This window comes from Chiloscyllium punctatum, chromosome 17, assembly GCF_047496795.1.
Source record: "Chiloscyllium punctatum isolate Juve2018m chromosome 17, sChiPun1.3, whole genome shotgun sequence".
Classification (NCBI taxonomy): Eukaryota; Metazoa; Chordata; class Chondrichthyes; order Orectolobiformes; family Hemiscylliidae; genus Chiloscyllium; species Chiloscyllium punctatum.
Window position 1 is genome coordinate 69288100 of NC_092755.1, and position 17809 is coordinate 69305908.

General features: G+C 41.0%; 2 protein-coding genes across 2 annotated transcripts in view; one reads left to right on the forward strand and one right to left on the reverse strand.

Annotated features, from left to right (window-relative positions):
- Positions 1-2217: 2217 nt before the first annotated feature.
- ficd (FIC domain protein adenylyltransferase) lies at positions 2218-9208 on the forward strand. Its single transcript, XM_072587390.1, has 2 exons — positions 2218-2483; positions 7251-9208. Exons 1-2 carry the CDS (start codon positions 2255-2257, stop codon positions 8330-8332), a joined length of 1311 nt encoding a protein of 436 aa, XP_072443491.1. The 5' UTR covers positions 2218-2254; the 3' UTR covers positions 8333-9208.
- A 125-nt stretch (positions 9209-9333) lies between these two features.
- The window catches only part of sart3 (spliceosome associated factor 3, U4/U6 recycling protein), a 33765-nt gene continuing 25289 nt past the window's right edge, over positions 9334-17809 (reverse strand). Inside the window, exons 16-19 of the mRNA XM_072587388.1 lie at positions 15870-16315; positions 14364-14516; positions 12767-12954; positions 9334-11382 (exon numbers count right to left, since the gene is read on the reverse strand). Coding sequence (XP_072443489.1) covers positions 11193-11382; positions 12767-12954; positions 14364-14516; positions 15870-16315 — 977 coding nt within the window. The 3' untranslated portion in view covers positions 9334-11192. The remainder of the gene's footprint in view (positions 11383-12766; positions 12955-14363; positions 14517-15869; positions 16316-17809) is intronic.

Below are 17809 nucleotides of genomic sequence, written 5' to 3' on the forward strand. Positions count from 1 at the left end.
CTGCCTTAAAAGAATTTGTCTATTCTAGTTAAAAAAAACTTCTAATGCATAAACAATGGCCGAATCCAAGGTCACAGATATTAACCATAGAATTTTGTTTTTACTACAATCTAATGTTGAACTGAAACTTCAACTGTCCTCCATAAATCGCTTTTATGTAAAGATAAAAGAGATTAGTTAGAAACTGATAGTAAGGCAGTCATGACCTGTAAGAAGAACAGGAGGTATCATTCTTTTTTTTACCATAATCTCTATAGAATCCTTAACCTTAAAAGAAATCATGTTAAGTTTCCATAATAAAAATCAGATTCAAAACAGTCCCGGAAATCAAGCTCCAGGGAATAAAACGCAAACATTCAATCACCAACAAACAAATGTGCATTCAAACCAAATCACAAAGGGTTAAACTTTCTACCAGCTGTACAGCTCTTTTCATTCTCTCTCTCTCTCTCTCTCACTCATTGTAAATATCTGAATTTATTTGTCAAACCCAGTCTTTGTCCGACCTGTATTTTGGCCAGAAGAGGCGGGACGAAGAATGGATTCCTTAGTCCATACGAAGCAACAATATTTAATCATCTTTACCCCTTGTACAAGTATTATTTTACCAATTCCACAACATCCTCCCCAAAGGACTTTCTGGAGGTATGTTGTAAGGGACCCCGCCTCCATTTCCATTGCTTTTTCCTTCTTTTGTTTTCCCGGAGGCTTTTTTCTTACCCACGGCACAACCCATATTGAGTTCCTTCGTTAGTCCCTTATTAACTACTAAAACTCAATCCCGGCCACCAAGGCAATACTTAAAAGTCAGGTTTCTTACCTTGGTCTGTGCACAGAGTTGCCTGGCCCCTTTGTGCTGTATTTTCTATCGACCTCCTTTCACTGTCTGATTCAGATGTCTCTCTTGTGGGAGTCATACCAGTCGCCCAAGGGAGCGGACCAAACCGGGACACGAGACCGTTCCTCAATGGGGAACGGGATGCGTCTTCCCAGTGTCCAAGGCCAGCCACTCCCCCCGGCGATGGAAGAACATCCCAGACAGCCCCCAATTGTGAGAAAGCTCACACACCTCAATAATTGCAGTCCGAGACAAATTCTGAATCAGCAGTGTCCTTTATTTTACACTTGCAAGTGGGTGAGATGTCCAGTGCCTATAAGGTAGAGGACATACACACACCAAGTTCAATTCATACATAATATTTATATGATTTGATGTCTTTTGTTTTACATCGCTCCTCCCCTGCTTATATCGTCCACTTCCCTAAGACTGGCTCCCATTACCCCTGTTTATCTCTTGCCTTATCCGGCCTTGTCTGTGACAAAATGCTTATTTCTGACCTCACAAGGCCGTTTGACCTCATCCTGCCGTAGGTCATTGTTAGGCATATTCTTTCTTCATCATTATCTACCCCCTCCATCTGTGCCTTTCCCGAGGCTGTTCCGATCCCTATGACCCTTTTAATTGGGGTTTGTTCCTGTGTATTTGTACAAGTGGGAAGCAGATGTTTATACCTACTGTTTGTACAGGCGTATCTAGCTTAACTTCATCCCCTCACAACATCTTATCTATTTGCCCGTAATGTCTACCATTGTTTTGCTGGCACATTTCATTCTGGCATACAATTTTAGCTAATACAAAAACAATTATATATTTCCTCCACATCGTTTCCATTCTTGTTGACTCAGCTCGTGGCTAAAACAATTACACACTGGTGTGAGTTCATTTTACTTTGTAAAATGGAATTGCAGAAGTAACATTAATTTACCTATATCCCACACAGGGATTGTGACCAGCTGTTGCAAAGTTACAAATCACACAACACCAGGTGATAGTTCAACAGGTTTATTTGGAAGCACTAGCTTTCAGAACGCAGCCTCTTCATGAGGTGGATCATCAGACCACTATCTCATGAAGAGGCAGCGCCTCGAAAGCTAGTGCTTCCAAATAAACCTGGAGTTGTGCGATTTTTAACTTTGTTTAAAAGTACCATCTGCTCCAACTCAGGTGTAGCAAAGGCGTTGTTGACATCACGTGGGTCACTCGGACATGCGCAGTGGCTCATTATTTGATTGGCTGAGGGATGGAGACGTTGCCGTTGTGTATTGGCCAGGATAATGATTGACGGACGTGCCACCCAATAGGTGATGGGGGAAAGTCTCATGGGCGGACCAATGACGGAGCAGGGAGGGCGTAGGTGGGGGTGAGAGGAGGGTCCGGGAGCCGGCGGCCGCGGTTTCTGAGAGAGCGGTCGCCATGGGCCTGGGCGGCAGGCGCCTGTCGGCAGCAGCGGGAGCCGTGCTGCTCGGCTCGCTGACCGCTGTGCTTCTCCCCCAGCTCCGGGACGGTTTGTGGTCACTGCGACGGCGCCTGTGGGAGGTGGTCATAGACGGCGATCCGAGCACCGGGCTGAGCCTGAGCTATAGCGGAGTGGAGCTGAGCCAGCTGGAGGAGGCCTGGGCCCTCAGGCAGAAAGCGGGACCGGGTAAGGAGCGACAGAGGCGGCCTGGCCTGGCCTGGCCACGCACCCTCCCGGGCGGGTGGGGGGGGGTCCGAGGTTTATGAGGGGGCAGAGACCGAGTAGAGGGACACTAACACTCAGACACACATAGAGACACTCACACAGATGGGAAGGAGATCTAAGTGCAGATCTACAGTCTCATGTTCATAAGGATCTGCAGTCTCCTGCTGTGATCTTAATGGGGAGCTGCAGCGTGTCACCCTGGGTTCAGAGTAAAACAGACTTAGGTCTCTTTTATATCTTTCCCCTCTCACCCTAAACCTATGTCCCTCTAGTTCTGGACTCCCCAAACCCGGGGAAAAGACTTTGTCTATTTATCCTATCCATTCCCCTCATAATTTTGTAAACCTCTTTAAGGTCACCCCTCAGCCTCCGATGCTCCAGGGAAAACAGCCCCAGCCTGTTCAGCCTCTCCCCGTAGCTCAGATCCTCCAACCCTGGCAACATCCTTGTAAATCTTTTCAGAACCCTTTCAAGTTTCACAACATCTTTCCAATAGGAAGGAGACCAGAATTGCACACAGTATTCCAACAGTGGCAAAACTAATGTCTTGTACAGCCGCAACATGACTTCCCAACTCCTGTACTCAATATTGTGACCAATAAAGGAAAGCATACCAAACGCCGCCTTCATTATCCTATCTACCTGCGACTCTGCTTTCAAGGAGCTATGAACTTGCACTCCAAGGTCTCTTTGTTCAGCAACACTCCCTAGGACCTTACCATTATGTGTATAAGTCCTGCTAAGATTTGCTTTCCCAAAATGCAGCACCTCACAGTTATCTGAATTAAACTCCATCTGCCACTTCTCAGCCCATTGGCCCGTCTGGTCCAGATCCTGTTGTAATCTGAGGTAACCCTCTTCGCTGTCCACTACACCTCCAATTTTGGTGTCATCTGCAAACTTACTAACTGTACCTCTTATGCTCGCATCCAAATCATTTATCTAAATGGCAAAATGTAGAGGACCCAGCACCAATCCTTGTGGCACTCCACTGTTCGCAGGCCTCCAGTTTGAAAAACAACCCTCCACCACCACCCTCTGTCTTCTACTTTTGATCTAATTCTGTATCCAAATGGTTAGTTCTCCCTGTATTCCGTGAGATCTAACCTTGGTAATCAGTCTCCCATGTGGAACCTTGTTGAACGCCTTACTGAAGTCCATATAGATCACATCTACTATTCTGCCCTCATCAATCCTCTTTCTTGCTTCCTCAAAAAACTCAATCAAGTTTGTGAGACATGATTTCCCACACACAAAGTCATGTTGACCTAATCAGTCCTTGCCTTTCCAAATACATGTACATCCTGTCCCTCAGGATTCCCTCCAACAGCTTGCCCACTGCCAATGTCAGGCTCACTGATCTATAGTTCCCTGGCTTGTCCTTACCACCCTTCGTAAACAGTTGCACCACGTTAACCAATCTCTAGTCTTCCTGCACCTCACCTGTGACTATCAATGATATAAATATCTCAGCAAGAGGCCCAGCAATCACTTCTCTAGCTTCCCACAGTGTTCTGGGGTACACCTGATCTGGTCCTGGGGATTTATACACTTTTACCCATTTCAAGACATCCAGCACTTCCTTCTCTGTAATAGGGACATTTTGCCAGATGTCACCATCTATTTCCCTACAATCATATCTTCCATATCCATTTCCACAGTAAATACTGATGCAAAATACTCATTTTGTATCTCCCCCATTTTCTGCAGCTCCACACAAAGGCTGTCTTGGTGGTCTTTGAGGGGCCCTATTCTCTCCCTAGTTATCCTTTTGTCCTTAATGTATTTGTAAAAACTCTTTGGATTCTCTTTAACCTTATTTGCCCTCCTGATTTCTTCTTAAGTATACTCCTACTTCCCTTATACTCTTCTCAGGATTCACTTGATCTATCCTGTCTATACCTTACATATGATTCCTTCTTTTTCTTAACCAAACCCTCAATGTCTTTATTCATCCAGCATTCTCTATACCTACCAGCCTTTCCTTTCACCCTAACAGGAATATACTTTCTCTGGATTCTCGTTATCTCATTTCTGAAGGCTTCCCATTTTTCAGCCGACCCTTTACCTGCAAACATCTCCCAAAAGCTAGTGCTTCCAAATAAACCTGCTGGACTATAACCTGGTGTTGTGATTTTTAACTTTTGTTTTTGAGCTGCATAGAAGGTTTTGGGGCATCATACTGGGCAGTTGCCACAGCCTCCAGCGTTCCCCTTCTTCTTGTTGTGGCCATTAGTATCTGGATCCTCAGCAACTTCTTAAAACTACTTCACTTTCCCCAGCAACAACTAGCGTTGAGAGAGACGTAGATTTTTTTTTTAAATAGCAGGCCCCTTGGCTTGTCGCCTCATATGCAGTGGCGTGTGAGAAGTTTATTTAAATACTACATAAATGTTTTGAGGTTTCCGGTCTCTGCTACCCTTTTAGGCAGTGAGCTCCAGGTGCCTATAGTATGACTTTATTTTTTCTTCCAATCCCCTGTCAACTACCAGTTCCTTACTTTAAAACTGTGTCTCCTGAGCCCTATGCTGAGAGAAAAGTTTCTCCCTATCCACACTCTGCCCCTCATAACTTTGCACACTTCATTCAGGTGTCTCAGTTTTCTTTGCTGAGAGGAATTTGTAGTAGACTGTATCACTCCTGCCCAGCCAACATCTAGGTGAATCTCCTCCTCACCTTTTCTGGTCCACACCTCGAATGCAGTAAAACATTCCAGCAGCAGACCACAAAATTAACACTGAGTCAGAGGTGACCCAAAGCTTGCTCAGTTGTATTTTTTTAAGGGGACACTTAAAGGAGGATAAACAGAAGACAAGGTTTAGGAATGGAATTCTCCAACTCAGGATAGGTGAAGACTTTAGTTGCCAGACTAGCATTGGAGGTTGCATTCTCAAAGGGTTATGGAGCTGGAGGGGTTAGCTTACCTCGGAAGGACTATGATAAGGTTGTACTGTCTACTAGTCTTCACCTATCTCCACTTCACCGTGCACCACCACCACCACCCCCCCCCCCCCCCCAAAGTCCTGAAGTAGGGTCACACCTAAAACATCAACTTCTCCACCTCCCGATACTCCCTGGCTTACTATGTTGATCCAGTTTCCTGCCTGTCTGCTTTGGATTCCAGTATATCTGTTCTTTTTGTCTTAAGAGTATAATTATGGCAGTGATCAAACAGTGGGAATTTTAACATTTGGGTAGTGGGAGTCAGTCTGGGTGAGCAGGCACAGTCTGAATGGTAATTAGTACAAACTACATTCTGAATTTGCAGGTTTATGGAGAATGACAGATGTTGGCTGACCAGGCAGCCATTCGAATTGTCAAAAATTGGCATGCACATGTTGGCCCAGGTTACTACACAAACTATTTTAAAGGCCCACACGCATAAATATGTTGCCATCGCATGACAAAAATAAATTAGAAGGTACATTGGTCTGTAGATTCAAAGGTCTGTGGCTTACTCTTTCAAGGTTTAGACAGGAGCAGAAATGAATGATGTTAGAGAATTATCCAGCTGCAAGGTTTGTGAAGGTTTGTAGCTCAGGTTGAGGTTTAGGGTGTAGGTTTGTTCGCTGAGTTGTAGGTTTGATATCCAGACGTTTCATTACCTGGCTAGGTAACATCATCAGTGGCGACCTCCAAGTGAAGCGAAGCTGTTGTCACCTGCTTTCTATTTATATCTTTCTCCTGGATAGGGTTCCTGGGGTTTGTGGTGATGTCATTTCCTGTTCATTTTCTGAGGGGTTGATAGATGGTATCTAGATCTGTGTGTTTGTTTATGGCGTTGTGGTTGGAGTGCCAGGCCTCTAGGAATTCCCTCGCATATCTTTGCTTAGCCTGTCCCAGGATAGATGTGTTGTCCCAGTCGAAATGGTGGTTTTTTTCATCTGTGTGTAGGGCTAAGAGGGAGAGAGAGTCGTGTCTTTTTGTGGCTAGCTGGTGTTCGTGTATCCTGGTGGCTAACTTTCTTACTGTTTGTCTTATGTAGTGTTTCTGGCAGTCCTTGCATGGAATTTTTGTAGATGACGTTGGTTTTATCCATGGGATGTACTGGGTCTTTTAAGTTTGTTAGTTTTTGTTTGAGAGTGTTGGTGGGTTTGTGTGCTTCTAGGATTCCGAGTGGTCTTAGTAGTCTGGCTGTCATTTCTGAAACTTCTTTGATGTATGGTAAGGTGGTTAGGGTTTCTGGCTGTGTTTGGTCTGCTTGTCATGGTTTGTTCTTGAGGAACCTGCAGACTGTATTTTTTGAGTATCCGTTCTTCTTGAATACGTTGTATAGGTGGTTCTCCTCTGTTTTACGAAGTTCGTCTGTGCTGCAGTGTGATGTGGCTCATTGGAATAGTGTTCGGATACAGCTTCGTTTGTGTGTGTTGGGATGGTTGCTGGTATAGTTAAGTATTTGGTCAGTGTTTGTCAGTTTTCTGTATACGTAGTTCTCCGTTGTCCGTTCTTTCGACTGTGACATCCAGGAATGCGAGTGTGCTGTCTGTTCTGCCAAACTTTTAATATTCATTGACTGATAGGTGACTTGTTTCAAAGTAACTGGATACAGAAATCCAGAACAAAAGTCCATTTTGCAGTCAGTCTGTGACATTTGACATAATGGGTTACAGTTGGCTGAAGATTTGATTATCCTGCGTAGTAATTACAAATGACCACAAATCTCATCCATTACTGGACTATATGGTACATTTTGCTCCATTTAAATTAGAAACTGATTTTTAATTTCAGAAATCCAGTTGGAAGCTAAAGCTGCTCTGCACCAGGCTCTGGAGATGAAACGTTTGGGAAAGCGTGAGAAGGCATACAGGCTATTCATGCATGCCCTCAACATGGACCCTAATTATGTAGACGCTTTAAATGAATTGGGTGTTTTCATGGAAGAAGACAAGGATGTTATTCAGGCTGACCATTTATATACAAAAGCTTTAACCATTTCTCCATGTGATGAGAAGGCATTGGTCAACCGTGATAGGACATTACCATTGGTGGAAGAAATTGACCAAAAACAATTTAGTATTCTTGACCGGAAAGTTAAAAAACTGATGGCTATACCCAAAGGGAATGCAGCACTGCACCGTGTAATGGAAGAAAGTTATTACCATCATATTTATCACACCGTGGCAATTGAGGGGAATACACTGACACTGTCTGAAATAAGGCACATCATAGAAACTAGATATGCTGTGCCTGGGAAAAGCCTGATGGAACAGAATGAAGTTATCGGGGTTGATGCAGCCATGAAATATCTCAACAAGTCTTTAGTATCCAGAATTGGATCTGTTAATATTGATGATATTTTACAGATTCACAAAAGAGTTTTAGGTTATGTTGACCCTGTAGAAGCTGGAAGATTTCGGACCAATCAAGTCTTTGTGGGTCACCACATTCCTCCCCATCCAAGGGATGTAAAGAAACAAATGCAGGAGCTGGTTCAGTGGTTGAATTCTGAAGAAGCCATGAGTCTACATCCTGTTGAAATTGCAGCCCTTGCACATTATAAACTTGTCTACATCCATCCCTTTATAGATGGAAATGGAAGGACAGCGCGATTACTTATGAATCTAATCCTAATGCAAGCAGGTTACCCACCTGTCACTATCCGCAAGGAACAAAGGGCCGAGTATTATAGTGCACTAGACTTGGCCAATGAGGGAGATGTAAGACCATTTATTCGTTTCATTGGAAAGTGCACAGAAATGACTCTTGACTTACTGCTAATTGCAACAACCGATCACTCTGTGGATAAAGGTTTACCTGAAGCTAATCCAAACCATTCACATTATACACAAACAATTCTAATTAAAAGTTAAACTCTCATTATTCCATGCTGTTTAATGACATGAGTTGCTGGGATCGACAACAGTCTAAATTTTAGTCAATATTGATTCCTTTAGTTCAGAAACTTGTCAAGTTCTTTACTGAAGGGTTGTGCATGTTAGGCTGTTTTTTGCTTGGCTTTATCATGAGATCCTGAACCAGCCATGCGTGTTTGCATTTGTAATGTTGGTTGCTTAACAGTTTGGATCTGCAGAATAAAAGCTGCAAAAAAAACCCACAATCTATTTAGGTATTCTGGGTTATATCCAGGTACAGGATGTGATTTAAACTGGTCATGTTCTGAACTGGGCCATTGCCATAACTTCATTGGGACTGCAGAAGATTGAGGGGAAAAAAAATCACCCCGTTGTTCCAATTAGTCTCGTACTTGCAGAAATTGCAACATGTAGTGAAGCTGGAGTCTGGTATGACTAATAGCTCCAAGCCAAACAACACAATGAACGATTGCTGAGTCCGATAATTTCTTTTCAAAAGCTACATAACCATCTTAAAAATGTTTTGGATATCCTGATGTTAAGAAAGATGTCGGTCAGCAGATTATTAATGCATTGTATCCAGTTGCTGGTATACCTGGAGTGTTAGATGTGTTGAATTATGTTGATTGATTTAAAAACTGAATCCCATTCCTTCAAACTATAATTTGCCATCATTATGAGAAATTGTTTTTGTTTTATAATTTCTATACTTTTTAATTAAAATCTTGCACTTGAGAAATTAAAATCACTAAGGATTAGAATAAAAGACCAGTGTTAGCAATTTCATTGGACAATAACCCAATGGGCCGATGAGATGTTTGTGAATTGAAATTGCACTTTGTCTAAGTAAAGCCTTTATTTAAATTGTTTATGAAACATAGATACATATATACATTATTTAAGATGTAAATAAAGTATTTTGGCATCTATGATATCCTTGACTTTTCCTTTTGCTGGGCTGATGTGGAACAAAGTTCATGACTGTTTTTTTAATCAAGAAACAATCTAATTTCAACTTAAATGCTTAACATTGCTATTTTCACATCACTTGAAACAATGTGCTTTGGAAGATACTGAATATTCTGTCATCAATATTTTCAGTGCTGTGGTGAGGGGTCAGTGTTAGAACCAAATGTATAGCTGTATAGAACAGCTACAAGGATTTCTACTATTTGTACAATTGAGACAAGGTTTACTGGGAAAGGACAGAAAGTGACATCAGCAATGTCAGCTCAACCATCATCCTATTGAGAGGCAGAGTGGACTTGAGGGGCCAAATGGCCTACGACTTATGGTAAACCTTACTAACTCATTATTTGGAAAGCAAAGATGGCCCTTGATCGTCTCAAGATGAATAAACATTGTCATAATTTTTAAAAATTATTAGTTCACTGACATCCTGTTCGTAATAGTTCTTAAACTAAGGCCTTGGTATTTCAGAGGGTAGGTAAGTGGATTTGGAGTCACATATGGCAAAGATCGGATGAGATGGATTTACCTCCCTAAAATTGACTATAAGTAGACAAATTATGATGAAACATTAAATTCTTTTAAGGTTAAGATTCTTGTTAAGCGAGGAAAGTAAATATTCTGGTCGAAGGAATGTGGCAATTTGAAACATGAACAGATCAGTCACCATCTTATTGGCTAACGGGGCAAACATGATGGCCCACTTCTTGCTTCATCAAATGTCAATTGTCAAACCTATTGTGACGCGAGTGCCCCAGTTTTACATAGCACAGACAAAATTATTTTTTGCATTCATTCTCTCACCTTTGCCAATCTAAAGAATATTTCATAACAGGATGTGGATTCAAGGGAGGGTGTGAGTGATGTGTATATCACTTGGTACTACCTTCTTATCTACCAGAGCAAAGGGATGTTATTTCATGAGCTTTCAGACAGTAGGTGTTGTACAGCCACCTTAGTAGGGGAGGAAAGGTTGCTTCCAATTTGCACAAAGTCCTGTAAACAGCAGTACAAAGGTGATATTGGTTAAAGATGAATAGCAGCATGCCACTAGGAAATGTCTTGCTCTTCTGGAAGGCAGACGAAGCCTTAGTTTATTCACAAATCACATGAAAGAAAGATGATATGCTTGTGGTGCAGCTGTGTACTGATAAATCACTCAAGTAGAATTTCAGCCGATTAAACCACAGTCTGACAAAGCTAAAAGTCAAGTAAGCATACAAATTTTGAATACAAAAATCAGTAATGACAGCCCCAATAGCTCAGAATGAAATGATAGCTTTTGTACCTTGTTTTAAACAGTTTTTAATTAGTTCAACTGCAGTGTATTCAATAACATTTTCTTACATTTTCAGGGAACCTGCTCCTGCCCTTAAAGAGAGCAGCTGAAGCCTTAATTTAACACATCCTGACTGTTCTGTGATTTTTAACCAATGAATCCAAAACATGATCCTTAACTAATGTTGCATTACAATTCATATATAAAAATCACAGCAATATCAAAAGTAACAATGATATGGTCCCTGTGATCCTGCTGTAATGTAAATATTTTTACCAAAAATGCAAAACAGTAGCTTCCAGGGCACTTATTTAAAACTAACCAATTAACAGTTATAAAACACAATCATAAACAAAACAAACATTAAAGCCATTCTCTGTAAATACAATAGAGCAACTGCTTAAAAAAATGTTGACAAAGCAAAGCAACATGGAGCTTCCATCAAGGATATTTAACACTTGTCAAACTCTTTAAAAAATTGATTATTTACATTTCAGTACTGTTCATAAGAATCTCTAGTCATGCCTAAAGATACAAATAGTTTCTGTAAAGACAGTTCACATGTTTCCAGACATCCAGCAGTGTAACAATGATTGCTGTAACATCAGGTTATTTTTTCAGCAGCATCTTTGCAAAATCTGCATTTGTCATCTTTTTAATCTCTCCCGTTACAGAGGAATCACCTTTTGAATTGCCATCCTGATCCCTCAAAGTACCATTTTCAGTATTCGCTGCAGGTATAGGCAAACGTTGTAATGCACGAGGTACAAGTGCAAGCTGTGTTCGACCTTTGCCCCTCCTAGAAAAATATCAGCGTTAATGAGAACATTCGCATGGATCAACATGTAGTGTCAAAACTGTTGCAAACCAAGAAAGTTCTGGACACAATTCAAAAGTCATATTTCTTGGTGCTATCAAAATTTACTTTTGTACATTTATACCAATGTTCCTATTCCGTTTCCCCTATGTTTCAATGTGCACATTGGACGGGTCCTGCCCTGCCTTTTTAAATGATCCTATCCTCCTCATTCCCCATTAGTTGATACCTTCTTGTCTTTTATTCTTGCATTTTACAAATACTACTACATGCTAGTAATAAACATCAGCGTTCTACCTCTTTTTCACTTAGTAGATAAGTCAAATGCTGTTTTAAGGGTTTCCCCTCATCAAAATCTCCCTACATCCCATTCCCAAAACTCCATGATAGTGGCTTTACGTTTCATCTCAATCTGTTCGCTTACATTTGCAGTACCGTTCAGGCTTCTCATTTACAACTTGTTACTCGTTCAAGGTACTTGAATTGTGGAATTTTATATTTCCAAGCTATCACGATTTAAATAAGCAATTTCAACATGCACCAAAATACACTTTCTATCCCCTGACCCATGCATCATGGTCATTGCAGATATCAGTCAATTTCCCCCTGTATTAGCCTTGCCCACACCAACCCTGCCTAAACTAGCACTTTCAAGATTATAATTCACTATCAAGATCAGTTCTCATTTTTCCAATTCATATGATCTTGTTTTCAACCCATTGTTATAGTAAATGCCAGAATTTTCCCTATTAGTACATAGATTTATTTTTGCAATATGTAACATATCCCCCCTTAATCCTTTCCTTATCACTTACATATGCATATATCCAAGAAGCAATACTGCCCTAATCTATATGCAGCTCTTATGTAGAAGAGGAACAAAACAAAAATCAGAGTTGTTTCTAGTGAGGAATAACTGAACTGAGAACTTCAGACGTTTGCTATCTGACTAGAAATTCTGTTGTCATAAATTTCAGAAAGACTCAAATTCAAAATTAGATTTTAGATCTGTGATATATAATTAGATACATAGATGTGTATTACTGCTAAATTATTTGCATTGCTGGTTTTGACACATGCACCTGGTCCCCGTTAGAAATAGCTGGATATTAGTCTTGGCTTACATTGTCACCACCACAAAAGAGACAACTCCATATAATTGAGCCACAAATGATTCAGATGTCTGTATTAAAAACAAGCACAAATAGCCAACATTTATAAAATATGTTCCTTATTCAGCAGCAATTATTGTCTGAAATAAATGGACGACACAATCAGCTTTGGTTAGACAACTCCCAACTCACCAATTATAACTATCATCCACAATAGCTATTGTAATTGTTGTAACAATTTGATTCACACTTACGCTCCATACACCTGCCGAGGAAGCAATGAGCCAGAAGATCTGCTGGTTTCGACCTTGGTAGTCTGTTTTCTCTGGGGCGGATTACTGATGGCTACACTGATTGTGTGATCTTTAATTACCATTCCATCCATCTTAAGAACAGCCTGGGAGGCTTGGGCTTCATTTTCATATTCAGCATATGCTAAACCCTGAAACAGAATTCATTCAAATATTATTCAGCCTTCAAACGGGAAACAACTAATATTGAATAGTTGCTAATAGGCAGACACATATGAAAAACCTTAGAGAAAATGTGTAGCTCAGGTTGTAGGTTTGCTCACTGAGCTGGTAGATTTGTTCTCAGATGTTTCGTCACCATGCTCAGTAACATCATCAATGAGACTCTGATGAAGCGCTGGTGTTCTGCCCCACTTCTACTTGTGTGTCTTGGTCTGTTGTGGTGGGTGATATCACTTCCGGTTCTGTTTTTATGGGGTTGGTAAATGGGGTCCAAATCGATATGTTTTGGAAAAGACATGACCAACAATCAGTAGTATCCATAAACACTGACAAAAAGGGACACCAGTATGACTGGGACAGGCTAAACAAAGACACGCACGGGAATTCCTAGAGGCCTGGCATTCAAACCAGAACTCCATTCGCAAACATATCAATCTGGACCCCATTTACCAACTTCTCAGAAACAGAACTGGAAGTGATATCACCCACCACAACAGACCAAGACAGATACATAGCAAGCAGGACAGAACACCAGCACTTCATCGGAGACTCACTGATGTTACCGAGCATGGTGACGAAACACCTGAGAACAAATCTACCAGCTCAGTGAGCAAACTTACAACCACACATGAAAGAAAACAGTCATCACAGATTCGCCATATGGATTCAAATGACACAGCAAACTTAAAAGTTTACGGGAGTTTTCCTGGTTTTGGTCGGTAGATTTCAAAATTGAGTCTCAAATCTGGCGATCTGTAGGCTACAGGACACCCTGTTTGGAGCTAATGCTGTGGCAATTATGTCACAATGACCTTCAAGTTAAAATTACCTACAGGGCATAACCTTCCCACACAGAATTTCACTATTAGTTTAAGATCCAAGGAACAGACCATCTTGTATACTGTGACGAAAACTGACAGACCATAATTTAATGCAGAACAAATAGTCGTAAACCATGGAAACAGGCCCTTTGGCCCAACTCGTCCATGCTGAATAGGTTTCCTGAACTGAACAACATGTCTGTGTTTGGTCCAGATCCCTCTAAACCTTTCCTATCCGTGTACCTGTCCAAATGTTGTTTAAATGTTGTAACTGCACTTCCTCTCACAGCTCATTCCACATACACACCACATTGTGTGTGAAAATGTTAATTCAACATGAGTGTTCACACTAAAACCATCAAAAGCCAGGCCAGCCAGTGCAACACGCAGAAGATTTTGCTAGTGACCATGAAAGGCGATTTAAGATTTAAAGTTCCCAGACTTGCGAACACAAAGTCCCTTTGAAATCAATCAGTTTCCGAAGAGTGGAAATTACTCAGTTTGTTCAAGGTACAAAATATTCTTGTTTCACTTCCTCAACATGTAAGAGAATGTACCTTTGGTTTTCCAGAGCGGTTAGTGACAAGACGAATGTCCTTTAGATTTCCATGCTCTTTGCAGATTTCTTCCAGTTCCTCTTTAGTGCAGGAGAAAGGTAAACCAGATATAAAAACCTTGTGTTTCTCCAAGCTAGTGCTGTACCTAAACACCTGGAGAAGAATGGGCAGAAAACATTGCGAAAAACACGTTTATTTAAAGCTCTGTTGCTTCTTGTCAATGTAGTGAATCTTAATAAACACCAGTTCCTCATTGTTGTGTTTCACTGTCTGGGAATGACTTGCAGAATAGTGAATAGTAGAAAATTAGATCATCAAGAGTCATGACAAACAAAGGAAGTAGTGAATAAGAATATATTAGAATCACAGAAATGTAATGGTACAGGAGACAACTATTGAACACATTGGGTCCTGTACCAGCCAAAAGTTACACATCCAGTCAAATCTTACTTCCTGCCTTTTTATCCATTATCATATGGGTTTTCGCGTTCTTTATGATTGTTGCTTATTTCCACGCTTTAAACTCAGTCAAATACTTTTGAAATGTAATCACTGTTGTATCGCAGAGACTGCAATAGCCATTTTTGCACAGCAAGCTCCCATTAACAGTAACATATAAATGACTAGATAGTCAACTTTAGTGAAGCTGATAAACGTTGGCCAGGACACTTAATAATTCCTCTGACCTTCTTTGAAAGGGCCCCACCCAATCTTTCATATGATTTCGGCAGGATGGGGCTCAACTTGACGTCTCATTGAAAAGCCAACTCCTCCAACAGTGTAACACTCCCTCAGTAATGCGCTGGAATGCCAGCCAAGAGTTTAGTGCACACACCTAGCATTTGAAGCCAGAGCCTTGTGATTCAAAGGCAGGTGAGCCACAACTGACATTCCATGACTCACATCCAAGTACCTCTCAAATGTAGCAATGGGAATTTCTCACTCTATCATCCTTTTAAAGCAACAAGATCCAGATCCCCACAATCCTCCCAGTAAATAAACTTTATTATGTACCCTCTCATTTTATCAATTGCTTTATATAAATGTACTCCTGAATAATGATCAAGGAAATAGGTCATTTCTACCCACTCTATCGAGGACCCACAGAATTCTATACCATTAAAGTCATCTCAATTAAATCGCCCCCTCAGTTTCCTTTATTGCAAAGGAAACAGCTCCAGCCCATTCAGTCCTTCCTCATAACTAACCTTATCTATTCTTTATTGTGTTCCTTAAACATTTTGTGACAAAGGTTCGCTAAGGATCAAAGTAAACATTGATTGAAGTGACAGCAAAATTCACTGAGGTGCACCTCATCAAGTGTATGAATCAATTTGGTTGGAACCATATCACAAACATAACAATGGGATTGAGAAATGTACCGGAATTGGTGGTGAAGTGGGTCCTTTCACTTTGGTGCATTAGAATTCCTTGAAAGAAAGGAAAAGTTGCAAAAGACAAGGAAAAATATTCAAAGAATATCATAACAAACACCAAAAGTAATACCTTAAAATCTGGATTCTTTGTTTTATCAACACAGGGTGAAACAAACATTGGCCGGCCTTCTAACTCCTGGCGGTCCAGCCGCAAGGCACTGGTGGCTGCTTTCTCTTCCTTAAACTCCACATAACAATACCCTCGAAAAAGTCCCCTATTATTGTAAACAGGGCGGACATCTGCAATTTCACCAAAACTTTCAAACATTTCCTTCAGCCTCTCCTCAGGGTTGGGCATTGAATATGACAGATTACTGACAAACACAGTCAGGTTATCCTTGCTGTCATCATGAAGAACTTTGTTCCTCGTGGCTGCTGCAGCCTTTTGTTTCTGTAATGCTGGAGTCTCTAGGATCTTTGTGCTACTTTTACGACCAAACAGACCACATTCTGTAGACAGATCTTCTTCTTCAGTTTCTTCCAGCTCCAGAGCTCGAGATTTTTTATTTGGTTGATCTGAAATTGAAACGTGCAATATTAGAAAGCTCCCTTCTGTGGTCATAAATGGCACAGGAGAATGGGAACACAAAAATTAGGAGCTGGAGTAGCCAATTCAGCTCCTCGCGCTGCTCTGTCACTACATAAGATCATAGCTGACCTGATTGTGGCATCAACTCCATTTTTCCTGTCACCTTCCCATAACCGGTGACTATTTAATTAGTGACAATACATTCAAAGGCCCATTGTTCTCTGGGAAGAGAATTCCAAAGCCTACTGACCTGAGAGAAAAAATCTCTTCTCTACAGAGTCTTAAAAAGGAAACCTCCTAATTACTAAAAATGTGTCCCCTATTTTACACTCCCGTACATATCTTCTCAGCATTCACTTCACGCAAGTACTAGTAGTACCCAGCTCTCTCTGAGGTAGAATTCTGCAGGCAGACAAACTGAAGTAACTAGGAACCTGCCCACTGCTGAATTAAAACCCAAATAGTGGTAAAAAAAATGACTAGTCGAACAGGAGAATAATTCTAAAATTTGGACTTTGCACCAAAACCACAACAAACACTTCCAATATATCTCATAGAAGGCAAGACAGAGATGGGAAAATGGAACAGAAATATCCATTGACATAACTGTGCATAGGAGTGCAGGAAGACCTTATATCACACATAAATGTATTTTTCTTTATACACATTTTAAAAATTATGTTTATTCTCAAGCTGATAAAAGACTCAAAAAAACTGCTGAATTCTAAGATACTCCGTTTTCCTATTTCCTGAATTACATTTATATTTGAAGCATTACATAGAGTCATAATCATAGAGATGTACAGCATGGAAACAGACCCTTCGGTCCAACTTGTCCATGCCAACCAGATATCCCAACCCAATCTAGTCCCACCTGCCAGCACCCGGCCCAATTCCCTCCAAACCCTTCCTATTCATATACCCATCCAGATGCCTCTTAAGCCTCCACCACTTCCTCTGGCAGCTCATTCCATACACACCACACTCTGCATGAAAATGTTGTCCCTTAGGTCTCTTTTACATCTTTCCCCCCCTCACCCTAAACCTATGCTCTCTAGTTCTGGACTCCCCCATCCCAGGGAAGAGACTTTGTCTATTTATCCGATACACGCCCTTCATGATTTTATAAATCTCTATAAGGTCACCCCTCAGCCTCTGACGCTCCTTGTAAATCTTTTCTGAACCCTTTCAAGTTTCACAACATCTTTCCGATAGGAAGGAGACTATAATTGCACACAATATTCCAAAAGTGGCCTAACCAATGTCCTGTACAGCTGCAAATGACCTCCCAACTCCTGTACTCAATACTCTGACCAATAAAAGGAAAGCATATCAAATGCTTTCTTCACTATCCTATCTCCTTGCAACTCCACTTTCAAGAAGCTATGAATCTGTTGGCTGAGAACACTAGAGTGGGCTGTTACTCATCGTGCAAGAGCCAGAAATGAATAGTAGAGCATTTGTTTTTAACCCTCTCTATA

Bases quoted from the DNA above. Each gene is read 5' to 3' on its own strand.
- ficd (XM_072587390.1), top strand. From the start codon at position 2,255: ATGGGCCTGGGCGGCAGGCGCCTGTCGGCAGCAGCGGGAGCCGTGCTG. The intron at 2,484-7,250 runs GTAAGGAGCGAC...TTTTAATTTCAG, and splicing joins CAGGCAGAAAGCGGGACCGG to AAATCCAGTTGGAAGCTAAA.